This window comes from Protomyctophum bolini (genome assembly GCF_963924005.1).
Source record: "Protomyctophum bolini genome assembly, chromosome: 10".
Taxonomy (NCBI): Eukaryota; Metazoa; Chordata; class Actinopteri; order Myctophiformes; family Myctophidae; genus Protomyctophum; species Protomyctophum bolini.
This window is the reverse complement of record NC_137871.1, coordinates 5933453-5951269: the sequence shown is the minus strand read 5'-3', so window position 1 is coordinate 5951269 and position 17817 is coordinate 5933453. Positions and strand designations below refer to the sequence as shown.

The following is a 17817-nucleotide window of genomic DNA, read 5'->3' as shown; positions in this document are numbered from 1 at the left end:
TGTATAATTATATATGTAGGCCCTATTTATGTTATATTATAAAGTAACATTATGAAATAGACCAATGCTGCTTTATTCTTTATAATAGTTTTAATTTTGGTGTTTTAAGTCTATTTTGATCATAATACTGCACGTTTACAGTTGTAACACACTACACCGGTATGTCTACTTTCACTTTTAATTTAAATTAAAAAAAAATGTCGGATTACAGTAGTACTAATTCCACCACTGGAGAACGGGTGCTTCTCTCGCTTTGCTTCATGCTGTCTGTTTTCTTCTTGTGTCACATGACATGGAACGACCATAACGACAGGGAAACATGCGCTACACTGATATGTGTGACCTATACAATAGTGTGACTCACTGTGGATCTGTCTTTTTTACGGTCTATGAGCTTCAGCTACTTCAGTTACGGTCCGGAATACGGCCACTGTGACACTGTCCACATGATAATTAATTAATTGATAATTATAAATCTTGATGGCTGTTGATGGAAACTGATAACATTCTCATTCTGTATGCTTCAGCTTTACAGTCAGGCATTTAACATTTTGGTAATTAGGCGACCCATGGATTCAATTGAGTTCGATTGGTCACTAGTTTTGGTGTAACGCTGAGCGTATTGACTGGGACGGGCGGGGGAAAAGGAGATGGCCGACTTGTATTGAAGTCAACGTTATCTCAGCTAATACGAAGATCTGTTTCATACAACAATACTAACGCATCTTCAAGCTTGAAGTGGACGTTTCTACATCATTACAGCGATCTGAATACAATGGCGGAGCAAAACAGCAACGTCAGATACCAAGAGGTACGTAAATACGACATTTCACAGCTACATTCACGGCTGAAAACGCCTCATTTGTATTTTTGTCGCATGACGGTGTCGCTCGCCGAAGATAGCAGATCTAAAAGCTCACAACGTTTCGCGATGCGACGCGTTGTGAGCTTGTGGATCTGCTATTTAAACAAATAAATAAAAGCATAATAAAAGCACTTTAATCAGTCAAATCCTCCAGTCCGTGGAAAAGAAAATATCTTGTTTCATTATATTAAATCAAATGTGTTTGTATCAAAGTGATAATCGCCAAGTGGACTGATAATTAGTTAACTCAATAAGATCATGTTATGTTATGTAACATAATACAAGTAATTATATTTGACACGTTTCAGTTTAAAAGCATCCAGTGCCTCCTACTGGCCTAAGTATGGTATAACAGGTATTCCTCCCAGTGTTGTTCTAGTCTAGTATAAATATTAATTTGTAAACAAACACACCCAGTCAGTCAGTGCACCGCCATGCCCATTGGATCGATAACCCCGGGTGGTGAGTGGTGACAGTCACTTTGAAAGTCTGAATGAGCGCAACTGCTATACTTGTAAAATGTTAGCAGCATCATTGTTTAATGAATAACCAATAATATTTAATGAATACGGACCGTATTCATTAAAAATTATTGGTTATTCATTAAACAACCGTATTATACGGTTGCTTCCCCTTTCAAACACTCTTGCCCGTCGGGCAACTGGAAAGCAAACTCCACTTGCTCAAACATTTTCTTTACATGCCACAGGCAGCCAGGCAACTGTTAGTGTCAACCCCTTTTTATTGTCATTGTAATAGTAAATGAAATCATGATAGCCTAACAACCCTGGTCCATTGGTTAGTTACAGCGTGAATGATTACTGCTTTATCAAAGGTTACTGTCTTCAGATAAGCCTGCCTCATTTGGCAGGCAGGCTTGTGTCCTTGAAGTAGGGCTGAGTCAGTGATATGACTTGACCTGAAACTTAATTTCACCATTCTGTCACACTTTTGCCTCGATTACGATTAATTAACATAAAAAGGTGATATTTCTGTACACCAATATAATATATATATTGTATAATACAGGATTTAAGTGGTTTTAATTGATTATATATATATATATATATATATATATATATATATATATTCAGGGGGAGCGACAAAATAGCAGCCAGGAGAATGAAAATTAATTTTAAAATAAAATAAAAACTTGCTTCTCGTTTATTCGGTTATAAATCACCCTTATATCAATTTATTTTCTGTTGATTGACCAGCACTATGACCACCAGACTATGTTTCTGTGTTTCCCCTGTTTACATGCCTCATGTTGTGTATAGAACCATGTGACGGTAAACATGTGGTCTGTTAGACATGCACATGCACTGTGTGGTCGCGCCTGCTTACGCTCTCTAGTCCTGTGGTAATTTCTCAAACATTTGTGTCCAGGAACCCCATAAGAGAAGATCCAGATTAGTTATTTTTTTCTTTTTTTACTTTGTGTTTATTAAAAAAAAAAAAAGATGAATAAATGAACAACATTTGAATCCAAGAAAACAAAAACATAAGAAAAACGCACACAAAGGTTAACAGAAAAACAGCTTGACATAACTACAGTACAACATATTTCAAATTTGAGTGTAAGGCTAGGCAGGAAAAGAGCAGGAGATACAGTATATGACCTTATTAGTCACAGGCCCGGCCTGCATCCAGCCCTCGCTCGCACCCCGTGGAGACAGAGGCCCCGGAGACCCCCACAGTTTAGTTCTTAGATTAAGATTTAGTACAGAGTTCTACAACCTGTGTAGGTGGGGAGAGAGAAACGTACGATTCTCACGTAGAGGTCATTTCACCTTCTACCCGGTGAAATTATAGTGAAATTAACCACTTTCAGCCCCATGTTCATATTTTGAGCATAAATGTTCAAAAATGAATAGCAGATCTTCATGCCAAATAGTGCTTATAAGTGGTTATACGGTTTTTCATTTTGCTGGGGATTTTCTGGAACCCCCACCAAGGACCCCTGGGGGTCCCCCGACCCCACTTTGAGAACCACTGTAACTGTACACTGTCAGTCATATTATATCAGCTAAAGCAAACCCCTTAAAACGTACTGTCATGACTCTTACTAAACATTATATTTATTAAACTCAAGAGTTAAATGAAGGTGCCTTTCACATGTAAAGCTCACTAGTGGATGTATTCATGCACGGCACAAACTGAAACAAGCCAAAAAACTGTAGGCTAAACATACCAAAATAATAACTACTAGGCTTCTAATACAAACTTGGTTGAGATCCACACACTGCTATTTATTGGTTATTTGATTGGTTCAGGCTACGACGCAACGCAATGGCCGACGATCCATATCAGGACAGTTTTTCGTGCGATTTCACCATCGGTACACTCGCTCCTTGCCTGTGCAGATGAGGTGTAATGATCTAATAATGTAACTAGGCTGTTGTTTTCAGACAGAGCGCTGATAATGTTGTCAGAGCCTAGGGGGACCCGGGGGAGGGGTGCTCTCTGTGAACCGTGTTGTTTCGGCCATTCATCAATCACAAAGATCAATATATCAGACAGCATCACACTGATAATAGAACCCGAGCGCTCATGGATGTAATGGATGATTCAGTCAGTGCGCCGATGATGCAACAATGCCGTTCAGAGTACGGGAGACATTGGTTGTGGACTCCCCATTCGCTTAAAGGACAGCCAATGAAAAAAAGTACTAATAAAAGTCAGCGACTGAATAAAGTGTGTATAGACCAGCTTGCAAGCTGGTAAAAAAATGCTGTATCATTGACATTATTTGCACGCCGTATGGCGTTGAACGTTGCCACGAGGACATTGTTGCGATTCGAGTGTGAGACATGGCTGTGTTTGTCTCAACATCTCCTCAGCTGGTGAACGAGGAGGAGCCCGCCCAGACGTCCCAGGAGGAGCCCCCCGTCCAGGACGCTCCCCCACCCTACAGCAGCATCTCTGCCGCGAATGCAGGTGAGCTGCAAGCCGTCTCTTTCAGGAGACTCCCCAACAGTCAAAGCTTTGCCTCATGGCTTCGGAAAGACATAAACAAACCCAGAGTCTTCTACTTCCTGTTATGCACAACTCCATCGGACCACTCCCATTCCCCCCCCCTAGTCTAGACCAAATATCTTTGCCAAAAATGACCGATGTACCAGCTCACAAAGCGTAGCGACACGTTGTGAGCTGGTAGATGGGCTATTTTTGGTGAATTTGAACCCCAAAATTAGGGTGCTATAGGCTTCATGTGGTTAATTTGTACATTTTGTCAGGTTATTTGTACGTAGCTATGCCTTTGCTGGCCCAGAGCCGCACATAATTAGTGATTATAAACCCACACAGAGAGATGTGAAGTCTATATTTACTTCAGTTGTTGCTATAGAGATCTGTGTCCATAGGGAGTGCCCTGTGGAGAAGCCTGGCTGCAACTTTAGTCCAATCAGTTTAGTTCTGTTCAAGAGTTTGTTCATACGTTGGAGTGGTTCATTCTCACTCAGACCAGAAGCCATTTTCCCCCTTTGGCCTTTGTAGCTTTTTTTGAGTACAAAGAAGATGGAAGCAGATTCCCCAACCCCCCGTCGTACAATGTGGCCACGACGCTCCCCTCCTACGACGAAGCGGAGAGAACCAAAGTTGAGGCTGCCGTCCCTCTGGTCACTGGGAGAGTGACGGTACGTATCTATATGTTCTTACATAATATCAATGTTATATTATTCCCTTGTACTCATTGACGTTTTTGGGTTTGTTTGGTTTTCTTTTTATCCACTGTAAAACATCAGTGTTTAGAAAAGTGACATGATATGTTTGATGTAATATTATTATTATTGCTCCAATATTCTCAACAGAATTTATGTCTTGTTGCTTTTACACTGTCAAGGGAATATGAAGGTATGTATACGCTAAATTAGTGTATACTGTACAATGTATTTTTATAATTGCTTAACTAAATATTATTGTAATATCATTGGTGACTACGAAAAGTCCCTAATTTTAAGGAACTGGTTGGAATAATCTGTTCCTTCCATGCGTCCAACCGGCCACCGGGGGAAACTCCCCCCCCCCCCCCCCCCCTACAAAAATCGTGGGTTAAAGATGTAGAATCTTTTTTTGAAACACACAACATTAATAAGGGAAAACATTAAAACATAATTAATGTAATATTTTTCTTCATTCTTTGTTCCTGATGCAGGAGGACGATTTTGTGGCACGGGACGACTTTGAAGATGCTGACCAGCTGAGGATAGGAAACGATGGAATCTTCATGCTGACGTTCTTCAGTAAGTTCAAGTTTCTGTTAGCGTGAGATGTGATTAGTAGCATTCTGAATGCTGATACGTTTCACATTATGTAAAGAAATCTGCTTTACAGGTGTGTGTGTGTGTGTGTGTGTGTGTGTGTGTGTGTGTGTGTGTGTGTGTGTGTGTGTGTGTGCGTGCACTGTGCTAGCATCACTATTCTAGAGTAAACATTTCACAAAATATAGCCAATCTACAAGCCCACAACCCCGCAAAGGAGTTCACCTGTTATTATAGAACCCTACGGAACGCATATTAATTAAATATATAGGATAGGGTTTTAATGATTAAAGCGTGTGGTGGAAGCATGAGTTATTAGTCCTACTTCTAGTTGTTAAATATGGAATATAGAAGAAACAATTAGGTGAAATTTTACTGTAGAGTGTGGACCTCCTCTTAATTATATATTAAATTCTTTGCACAGTGGACTCCATAGTATTAATCTGAGCTGCCAAACATAATTAGTGTTTAACCCAGTCTTCTAAATCCTGACAGTTTTATTAAAAACCCATGTTTCTATGTCAGTTGTTCTCAAACATATTCATGTCAAGGAACCCCAAATATATATGACATTGGCCGCTGTCCCCCGTCTGAAAATATGTAGTTCCAGGGACCCTCTCAGTAGCAAAGATTTGAGTTAAAGACTCGCTCTGAAAGAATATATATTCAAAGATTTCAGGCACATTTTCACGATTTTTCAAAAATAGCAGACCCTACACGCTCGTAGCGCACCACTCGGTGGCGCGCTATGAGCTTGTAGATCTTGCTTTTTTTCAATAGCTAAATTATAACATAATGTTTAAAACACCAAAAGGGCTTCGTGCCCAAAATGGGTTAGCTAAATGAAGCTGGCGCGTTTGCTCTTTGCTGTGACCTGATGAATGATTGTCTCCTGGTGTGTTTCCAGTGGCATTCCTCTTCAACTGGATTGGTTTCTTCCTGTCATTCTGTCTGACCACGTCGGCAGCCGGACGATACGGCGCCATTTCAGGGTTCGGCCTGTCGCTCATCAAATGGGTTCTCATTGTCCGGGTAAGAGCCTTTTTGAGCCGTATAGAACAGCGCTAGTCTGTACGTACTGTATACTGTATATATGTATACTGTGTGTGTGTGTGTGTATACATATACATACACTCACTCGGATGGCGCAGGAGTACAATACCTGCCCACCATAACCATGGTAGAGTGTAGGGGTTAAAAATCCACCACTGTAAAAAATAAAAAAGGGATACAAATAACTGGTGATTTTCTTATCGTATGCCTGTGTAACAACCTTATAATTAAGAATCAATGTATTGCTCCTAATCGGTTCTCTCTTACAAACATTGCAGTTCTCCACTTACTTCCCCGGCTACTTTGATGGTCAGTACTGGCTGTGGTGGGTGTTCCTGGCACTGGGTGAGTTCAAACCGACTTTGGATACCTAGAAAAGCACTATATAAAACATTATTATTATTATTAAAGTTGGTGTAAGTGGTTTTCTGTGGTTATAGCTCATTGCTATACTGTATACTAAAGTGTTTGTTCAGTAACAGAAGTCTTCATGTCTCCAGCTTTTTTAACAGAAAATGCATTGTCAGGTCGAGATTTTATCCAATCAGGATAGAGAACGCAGGATACAGATTAAACAAGTTACACAATTAAATGAGCAGACAACATTGGAACTGGAACACTATAAAAAGCAAATAGCTACAATCTCCTGATTGGCTGAAATGTTTTCACCTGGAGGCATAATGTTGCTTGCTTACCTCGCGATGATTCCGATAAAGTCTCTAGAAGCATTAATATGCTAAACGAGAGGCATGTTGAAGTCAGAAATGAAGACAGAAGTATGCCCATCTGGAGAGCAATTTTTTTGCATTTTCATTTAGTTTGATATCAATGAAAAAGCTTAAGCGCTATGACGTGTGTGTACACGTCCACTGGATCCAGCGGTTGTATTTCATATGACGTTTCCACACGTCCTACAGTCTGAATGTGTTAACCCATTTTGGGCGGAAACCCCTTTTGGTGTTTAGCTATTTTGGAAAAATCGAAGAACGACTGACATAGAAACATAGCTTTTTCAGAAAACTGTCATTTTTAGAATGTGATCAGGTCAGAATGTGTTAAAGAGCTGGAGAGACAGGGAGACTCCTGTTATTGAACAAACACTCTAGCAACGATTACCATCATAATTAGATTCAATGTATTGTCACTGCCCACACCGAGTATACAAATGCTTTGACAATGAAATGAAGTGTGGTGTCTACTAGAAGCCAGAAGTGCAATACAGTAATGAGGATAACTACTTATTTGTTTTATGTACAGTAATATACACGTAATAATAAATAAATAAATAAATAAATAGTAAACAATGAGTATGGAAGAAAGAACCAAGTATACATATGCGGTAATGTGTAAGAAGAACAATCTGTACAAGTGCAAGTAATGCAAGATACAATATTTAAATCACTATATTCTTAGTGTTGTTTATCTTTCAACAAAAACCTTTTTGTTTTAACCCAATAATATCACTTACCCTACCTTTAAACCACCCTGTAAAACCTTGAGTCACATTGTCCCTGTGTGTACCACTGTCCACTGATATTATAATCTTTAAAATATGCTCACATACTACTACATTTAAAGTAGGGTGTTTCATTTAATCATTTCTATGACATATTTAACACGTTTCAGTTCCTCCTGTCTTAAGAAATATCTTTTGAATGTTCATGTAGCTGTTGTGTGGAAGCAGCATACCAATCTCTACTACAAAAATAACCTAGAGCAGACCTGCATGAAAACTGTAATTTTACCCACCATTAAATATCCTGCTCCTCCTTATTTAGGTCACATTATGTAACCAGTGATGTAAAGTAAATTATAGAAATGAAATAAATAAATGTCACAAACAAACATTATAGAGGTTTCAGTCTGTGGGGTTTATAAATATTTAACCAATGAAAAAACATGAACAAGTCGCTTATTGACCAAATATTATCTACATAAGTTCCATTGGAACATGGGTTAATTTTTTCAGACAATTTTGGACGTACGCAGGAAGTGCATCAGCATGGAGATAAGATAATATTAACATAAAATATGTATTACCGGTACGTTGCATGTGAAGTTACAAACAAGAACGTTTTGGGAAACTATTTCCAAATTCCACTTTCGTTCTTTGAACCTTTTTCAAGCCCTGGTTCAAATATTGTTAATATGTCCCGTGTGTTTTTAATTGCAGGCTTCATGCTGTTCATCCGAGGGTTCGTCAACTATTCCAGAGTTCGTAAACTGGCGGACCCTGCGTACGCCACCCTCCCCCGGACAAGGGTGCTGTTTATCTACTAAAGGTCAGATACCGGTACACTATGTTGTTGAATGGCCACTAGGCATGTAACGATACACTCAACTCACGATACGTATCACGATATGAGGTTCACGATACGATTTTTCACGATATTTTCAACACAATGATTTTCCAGACAAATTACCTTTTTTTTTTTAATGATTTATCTTCCCCCCCCCAAAGCTTTTTTCACAATCTTTATTTAACTACACTGCAAAGATAATTGCCTTCCTTGATGTATTAATGAGCATCAATAACGACCATCACCTGGGCACAGTCACAGACACATATACAGCTCCCCTCTCCAGGCCTCTACTGTCTCATTTCTCTCCAAAATCATGTGAATATGATGGAATATGATTACAGCTGACATTTCTTATCACACACTAGCCCCCCTTCTTTTTTTCCCCCTTTTTTTTTAATCGATTAAAAAAAAAAAAATCGATACATATCGTCGGGATATAATATCGATATATTGCGATATACGATATATCGTTACATGCCTAATGGCCACAGTACACACTAATATCTCATTTAAACGCCCAACACATACTGTAGGTCTATCACAGTTATGACATGATATCATTGCCTGAATGCAATTATTTGAGATAATCAAATAATTTAGCCATTATAAATCCATCTGTTGACAAATTGTTCATACATCTTAGTAGCGTAAATAGCAGATCTCCAAACTATGTTTGTGCAGTAAAAGGTGAACAGAATTTAATTTACAGTATATGTTTCAATGTCACAAAGACAATTGCACGGTGGCAAAAGAATGCTGAAAGGATAACCTAGATAAGCTCTCAGAGCTTGTTTCCGTTAGGGTCCTGTGTATTCAATTCATCGAGACATTTAAAGACAAACGTTTTTTTTTTTTAAAGACAAAAGTTTGATAATAGTGACAACCTTACCAACACACAGTTCATTTTATCATGGCATAATGTTTTAATGCAATGTGAAGATTTAGTCCATTTCATCCATAACCAGGTTTGACTTGTTGTGTTTCTCTTCAAATGGGGCAGAACTTTCCATAACGTGGATTTAGGAACATTGGATGCAGATGAATATACCATCAGAGCCAACGACTCTTCTAAACGTTTCAAACTAAACGGAAGCCATCACGTCATCGCCGGGTCCGCCGGGGGAAGGTTAGCGTACGAGTTGCAACCGATGACAGCATGCATTAACGTTCAGGAACCATGTCACAATGTGTGTTCTGTCATGTTTGAAACTTTATTAACGGAAAAACTGAAACAGTAGTAGTTCTGTGCTCATTAGTGGCGAATGTTAAGTGCTATTCACTTTCACATCTGTAATGTATGAGTAATAATAATAATAATAATGCCTTATGATATCATTTTTGATGGTAGTTGTACTAGCATGCATCTGCCCCTCCCGCCACTAGGGATCAGTGTTGCATTGATGACACTTTGCTGAAAGCCAACAGGTATTTTTTTTCGTGTAATTTTGATTGAGATCGCCTGGAATGAGGGATGAATGGATGAATCTATATACATATATCCTGTTGAAATTGGTCTGGCACTCCTCAGTTTGAATTACATTTCGCTCACCCCAGAGTTGTGGGTGACCAATCAGGCCCACTGTTCAAAGTGAGACTTTTTTTGTTGTGATGTTGGAATCTGTTCGGAAATAAATCCAGATTTAATATCTACGCAGTGATATTAGTCCGGCCATGCCAGGCTAATTTAGAGACACTTCCCATGAGCATGCAATATGTTTTGTCACCGTTATGTGTTGACTATTATAAGATGTCTTCAATTGACCACATTTATCATTCGGTTGTTTATATCTCTCACTCACCTGTTGGCTTTAAGTATAGTGGTGTCCTTATCGGAGCCAGTGTCTCCAACCGGTTAATGTTTTCTTCTTTTTTATTTTATTTTTTATTTTAGAAACTATTCATAAAGAGACATGTCACAATACAAACATTCATGCATGCAATTCATGTACACTACACCCAAGTAAAATATGGAAAGAACATGAAAAATGAAATTGCATCCATGCATCAGAAATTAGTGCATTAAATCAGGGGAAAGTCCACTCTAGAGCATAATGTGTTTCACTGTTAAGTTTTCCATCCTGATCTGACCTTTGTGAATGGTGTTTGCACCGATGGGAACATTTCCTGCTTTATACATTTGCCGCTAAAATGATTGAAAAGGTTCTTTTTGATGTACACTAAATACTTGAGAAAACTTCAGTCAGCATACAATTTCTTATTCTTACAATGCCCTCAAGATTTAAAAAAAAATACAATTAAGTAAAAGTTCATAATTTTAGAGATAGATTGTTTTTAATCTGTTTTAGGGTGGATTTTTACACAAAGATTGAATTGTCTCTGATGGGATGTTTAGGGGAAGATGTTTATTTTTTCAGTTTGCGGGGGATTAATAAAGTGACTTATTGCATAGTATGTATGTTAAGAGTAATTTAGTCGGTGTTAAAACTATGATATCAAAGATTGTTGTAAACGGGTGCACTTTTAGAAACATAACCAATTAAAACCCACAGGCTTCTCCCTACATCAGTGGTTCTCAATCTCAACATGGGCTCCTGTGACGCCCAGGGGTCCCCCCAGGTGGTCTGTAACTATTGAGAGTGAACAAATGGAACCATGTGGACCCTTATAGGTCTGTAACTCATACATATGGAACCCACTCTGATTTTATCAAGTGGGACCAAATGGACCGATAACAGTCCATTTGGTCCCATTTGTACACTCAGAGTTATAATAAGACAAAGAATTGTAATTTTGTTTTATCAAATGCAGGCTTAATGCATATCAAACTGGGGGTCTTTGAAATGAGACGAGTTCATAATTACTGACCTACATACGTGAGTGTCAGACTGAAGCGGTTCATTGAGTTGGTTCTGTTTTGTACTGAGCTTGTAACATTATTAGTCTGTTATTCGTGACAAAATCCAACTTATTAGCTAACCTGCTACAGTTTTGTGTTTAGTTGGTTGGTTGTACCACAGAAGGTTGAACGCTGTAAGTTCTATATCTGCATCGTTCCAGTCCAGAGTTGCTTCTCTTCTGATTGGTACAACAACCATAGCTTCAATGCAAAACCATATATTTTATTCTGTGTGCCGTAGAGCTGCGACCTTGGGGTTTTAATGTTATGATATTGTTTTATTGTAAAAGAAAAGCTTCATGTTAAATAAATGTCACTTTTAATGCATTGTGGCTTACTGTTCATTATTATTACAAATCAAGCACAGCAATACGTGTGTAGAGGCATTCGATATCCAAACCTCTAACTCCACATGGTGACGGCCCTGGGGTGTTTTGACTCGTACTCCATCCAACAGAAAAAAGGTTCAGAGAAGAAGTGTGGCTCAACTGAAGAATATTTATTAACTCCAAATATCTACAAACAAAACATGAAATAATAAGTATATGAAATAAGTAAGCAAGTGCGGTCAAAAACTGTATGCCTTCCCGGCCTCACCAAACATTTTCTATTGTTCTCTAAATGCCTGTCAAGTGACCTTTAACAAGCTACGGCCCTTCCTGGCTCCCAGTGAACCTTTCAAAAATAAAAGTTACAAATCACTGCAGGGGAGCTTTTACTTTGAAGGGGAGAAATTATACAGGAAGTGCAAAGGAGCTCACTAAATTAACATGACATACCAGGGAATCTAATTTGAGGTAGCCTGGGCACCATTTCATTTCGGTATATGATCCTGGCTGGAGACGGATGATATGCTTACGTCATGTTGTAGGCAATGGTTTGCCTACAACAAACAGGAAGCTGTTTGTGGCTTCCTGTTTGATTAAAAGCAATAAAAGCTCTCGTAAGCGAGAGCTTTTATTGAGAGGGAAAAGGAAGTTGTCGCCGCCTGTTCATCCTGTCTGGCGACTACAAAACAATACTACAACATGACGTAACCACATCATCCGGCCCCAGCACGGATCATACGGACTTTTGAAACAGAGACCAGGCTTTCCTCCGAGGCGGTGGAAAGCCTGGTGAGGCGAGGTTAAATTTGAGGTGGAGGCTTCTAATAATCCAAATTATAACATTCTCAACAGATAAAGAAAACATAAAACTGGCTCCAACAACGTGCTTCTTCAAGGCCGACATAATCGATTATTTAAAAACTTGATATTTCAATAAAATAATACATTCATAATAAAACATGAAAGAAACAAACAAATGAAGAGCCAAAGCTACAATCTATTCTACACACCCCACTTGATGTGTTGTGAACTTGTAGATTGCGTACCTTCACTATTTTTGCATGACACTTGAAAGAGTGAAATATATATAACATAAATATATTATCTTGATTATTCCATTAATGAAAAGTAATCTATGGATAGTATAGATCCATTTCTTTTTTATAGTGCAATAATATCTGTGTTTGACTTGGATTGTCAGAATTACAAAAATGAGATTACAGATTTAACAGATCACAAGTCAGAGAAAACTGTCGTAGTGTCATTTCACTTGACAAAGGAATCAATGTACTGAAACTTTATTTTAGTGTCACTGCGTGACATAGTGGAGCTGGGAACCAGTGTCCCCGTGGGCACACTGGACGCGTCAGAAGGTCAGAAGTAGCTGAAGTTTTCTTCTTCGTGGGTTTTTTAGACAGCTGGTGGATGGAAAAGAAGCTCCACCTCCGCGCCCGAGAGCGCGTCCGTGAAGCTGTCCGTCGCGTCCGTCGGGCGTCAAACGTTTTCATTGGTGGTCCTTGATAGTGAATGGATGGTTATTTATTTTAAGTTATGTTTGTAAGCACTGCTGTTTAGTTTACAAAGCAGATTAAGCACCTTGTTTGCACTGATCATTTTGCCTTTGTAAAGGTATAGCTACCTCAAATGTAAAAATGATAATAATGATACCCTACAATTTAAATGTTGTTGCAAAATGTTCAAAATAAACATTTTTGTGTCAAACATGCCATTTATTTAATGGAATGTAGCCTTTCCCATCTACCTAGGCCGAAATGATCAAACATGTAACGGATAAATGTATAGCTTTTAAGCTTGATGCTGGTTTAATGCATGCAGAGTTGCAGACTAGTCTGCATGGTATTTTTGACATTGACTTTAGGAAAATAAGCTTCCTCCAAGATATACACCTGAGATATAATCTGTGACTTGACTTGACAACCTTGTGACTTGACTCGACTTGAATACCTTGTGACTCGACTTGACTCGACTCGACAACCCAATTGTGACTCGACCCGACTTGACTTGACAACATTGTGACTTGACTCGACTTGACTTGACATAACCTTGTGACTGGACTGGACTGGACAACCTTTTGACTCGACCCGACTTGACTTGACATTGACTTGCCCACAACAGAAAAACTTGAGACTTGGACCAAATGACTTGCTACTCGCTTGGGACTCGGTTTGGAGCAATTGTCTGACTATCACTTTCCCAAATGTGTGTGACCAAAATAGCAATTTAGGGGATGATCACACCTCTAGGCGCAAAATAGATAGAGGGTGACGCTGGATCTTTTTAGTAATCCTGCAATTTCAGGCTACATTTCACTCAAATGACAAAGCTGAACTCGGCATGTAAACAAGACATGAATGCAATAATGTGTAATTGATATTTTGTCCTGATAATATCGAGTCCTAAAGATGTTAGCCTAATTGAATCTCTCATTCAAGCCAGACGACCTCGGTAAAATCTCAATTATGCACGACTGCCTGTCCGCTATCAACAACTGGATGGCACAAAACTTTCTACAGCTCAACGCAGACAAAACGGAAATCCTCATCCTTGGCCCAGAGGCTAGTTCACACACCATTTGACAGTCCCCTGTACAGGCATTATATGGGAAAAAAGGGGTCAACCTCCAACTAATTGCAAAAAAAACAAACTCAGCTGATTTTGTATCTTACATAATATGTCCTGAATAACATACAAAAAGTTGCCTGGAATTGTCTGAGGGGAAAGTTTTGAAAATGGCCTGTAAAGTATGACCCTCCAAAAACGATTTTTGGCCCTTTCTGATAGATTCCACTATGCTAAACCCTATAACAATTTGATAAAAGGGTTTACCAAACTTTTCTCAGTTGATCCTTGTATTGTGTATGTTTTCCTGTAGAATCCATTTCTGCAATGGACATTTTTGTATTGTGCATAATTAATTAGATAATTAGCATATTTGACACATGGGCGGAAGTAACAGGGAAAACCCATATAACAATTTGATAAAAACACATTAGGTTGGGTCACACTCTCCTGGTGCTGCCACACCTTTGTTGATTTACTCAACATTGGGGCTGATATTTGTCAGCCCCAGAGCCTATAGTTCAATCACATTGGAAGTGGCTCGGGAGGCATCCTTTGGTTAGACATACTGTAATGTTGGTGAGGGGTGCGTTAAGACGACCGGATTGAGGTTGGTGAGGGGTGCGTTAAGACGACCGGATTGAGGTTGGTGAGGGGTGCGTTAAGACGACCGGATTGAGGTTGGTGAGGGGTGCGTTAAGGGTTAGGTTAGGTTTAGGTGTGCTGTCCCGTGGGAGGTTAGGTTAGGGTGAGGGTTTAAGATGGTTAACATCGGTAGACAACTTGACTGCGTGTGCGTGTGTTTATCTTGATTCGTGAGTTCTCTTGGCACAGTACCATGGGTGTGTACGCGTAACAAAACCATGCTGCTTCTATGCAACAATTGGTATGAAAAACATTGTTGAAGCTGAGATTAAGGGCCATGCCAGTGTCGGCTATGGGGATTAATGTGGTTGACACGCACTGTAGGAGGAGAAGATGAGTTCAGATATGTACCAGTGCCACTGTCTGCCATTTTGTTTAAAGCTGCATTACACCTCAAGCAGACTGTAATTATGAAACCTTTTAATTAATTGTCTGGTTTCGGTGTTATTTTGTTCATAAAGTGCATGCTATTCTTGTGTGATCCTCAACACAGGATTTGATATATCCAGACTAACATTATTAGTATTGCCTTCACCACCAATAACCATGATAGTACAGCAGCTATCTGCATCACTATGCCAGCTTGTGCATGTGATCGACATTTGCATTAATGTTTTATTTTTGCCACGGACATGCAAAACAAGTGATCAATGATATTACCAGAACACAAATGTATAGCCTACAGTACTAATACTCTTGACGTGTCATATATTGTCTACTCTATTCCACTGCGCTACACATTTTAAAATAAGTCACTTATCAAAACTTATTTTTGGGGAAAAGCCACAACACATTACGTCATGTTGTTACCTTGTAGATCAGCAATTGTCCTTTCTTCTTAGCCTATAATGACATGCCCAAAATCAGGATGTCAGGGTTAAAGTAGTTAGATATATAGTTACCCAACTAACTTACCCAGCAAGACTGGGAAGTTATCCACTGTATACTGGCAGGTGGCCGTCCTGAGAAAGGCATTATATGTGGCATAATGCATGGTCCAAGTATATTCCATGTTTGGGATTTCAATAAATGGGTCTTATACAGTAAGTACAGTTGCAGTCCGAGAAAAGGACGCTTAGCTGCAAAGGTGAATGGGTGTGCATTATACTTCATATTAGGTTATTGCAGATGGCCTTTCAGAGGACAGTGTTACTTGGGGACATGAGGAGACAGGAAGTTCTACAGGCTAAACTAGTTTTGTTTGTCATCGTAGCTTAAATAGTTGGTGTCAGTTCATTAACGTGTGTACTCTAGGTTGATGAGACAATTGCAACGGAAACATATACCTGAGATTCAAAACAGATAATTAAGTACATGATGAGATTTAAAGGAATGTTTCACTGTTCACTGTTTCACTGTGTTGTTGTGGAGCATTTGCTATAACAAAGTAGATAGACTAGACCCCATCAGTCCCATGTAGTTGTGTCATTGCTGTAACTTGGTATCTGTAATGTGTTCTGTTGTTGCTGCAGGGTTGCCTTACAGCCTCCCCCCCCCCCCTGTCTGTTTTGGAATGAGGGAACATAGGGCTGAGGGAACTTGGGTACGGTCCCCATTTTGTCTGCATTCTGAGTCATCCCCCCACACACCCCACTTCTATGTTTTACATTTGCACAAATGGAGGTAATTGAAAAGTGTGTAATTTGCAAGAAAAGTGTGGATGGAGGAGGGCCATCAATATCAACACTTGGAGAGAAGGGAAGTTATTCTATAAACCAGGCCAGTAAAACAAGGGGAGACAATATCCATACTGTACCTGGTGAGAAGGTACACAAAGGATGTCGCTTAAAATACATTCACCTAAAAAAGGGTTAGCCAGTCCTAACCCTAAGGAGGCAACAAGAGTCAGAATCAAGTACAAGCAGTGAAAGTCATACACTAAGATCGAGTTCAACGGGGTTCTCTTACAAAACTCATTGCCTCTTTTGTGGTACACCAGTTCAGCTTGTAAACAAGAAAAAGAAATATGGTGTTCTCGAAGTCAAGACAATTGAAACCAAGGATACACTTTTGAAAATCTGTCACGAACGAGGTGACGATTGCAGGTCAGAGACTGTGAAGGCACGGACTCTGCATGTGCATGACCTACACGCAGCAGATGCAGTCTACCACCAGACTTGCAATGTGAATTTCCGCACTAATAAACAGATACCATTAGCGCATGACATAAACACACAAGAGTCCAAGAGGGTGAAGGCTGGCCGGCCTCAAGTTGATGAGAGGATAGCAGCATTCTATGAGGTTGTTAAGTATATTGAAGAAAATGATGATGAGCAGATCACCATAAATTATCTAATTGACCTCATGCAGCATAAGCTTGCACACAGTGAACATGCACAGGGATCTACAGAAGGACCAAATCCTACAGAGTGGGGATGGCAGAAATGTGATGAAGGGTTTGTGCCAATTCAGACAACCCTACCACCTGCTCCAGAAAAGCTTCTGCGGGTCATCAAGTGCAACTGCCAGTCTGACTGCAGCACCCTGAGATGCACGTGCAAAAAGAACAATATCGAGTGCACTCCGGCATGTGGACACTGCAGAGGGTCCAGCTGCACTAACTCAATTCAGATGCACAATGACGACGAGGATGAAAATTACATTTTGTAGTGTCATTATTGTCATAATGTGTGTGTGTGCGCATAATTTAACCAATCCTAAAGTGGATCAATATCAAGGCAAAAATTTACAGTAGTAGGATATATTTATACCTTTGTCACATACCTGATCTTTGCCTCAGACAGTAAACCTTTGTTGTTACATTCAATCTTAATGAAACCGGTGTCCGTTGGACATAATATGCTTGTTTTGAATGGGCCACTTACTGTAATTGCAGTTTTCTGAAGAACCGCTCATCCAAACAAGTTCAAATTTGATACTGCATTTCCATGGGTCCTCAGCAACACACCTGTCAAATGTCGAC

General features: G+C 39.5%; 1 protein-coding gene across 1 annotated transcript; it reads left to right on the top strand.

Annotated features, from left to right (window-relative positions):
* Positions 1-639: 639 nt before the first annotated feature.
* Positions 640-11667, top strand: LOC308322492 (NEDD4 family-interacting protein 1-like). Its single transcript, XM_080773773.1, has 8 exons — positions 640-811; positions 3709-3805; positions 4364-4503; positions 5022-5109; positions 6035-6159; positions 6459-6525; positions 8354-8462; positions 9484-11667. Exons 1-7 carry the CDS (start codon positions 776-778, stop codon positions 8458-8460), a joined length of 660 nt encoding a protein of 219 aa, XP_080629899.1. The 5' UTR covers positions 640-775; the 3' UTR covers positions 8461-8462; positions 9484-11667.
* Positions 11668-17817: the final 6150 nt, after the last annotated feature.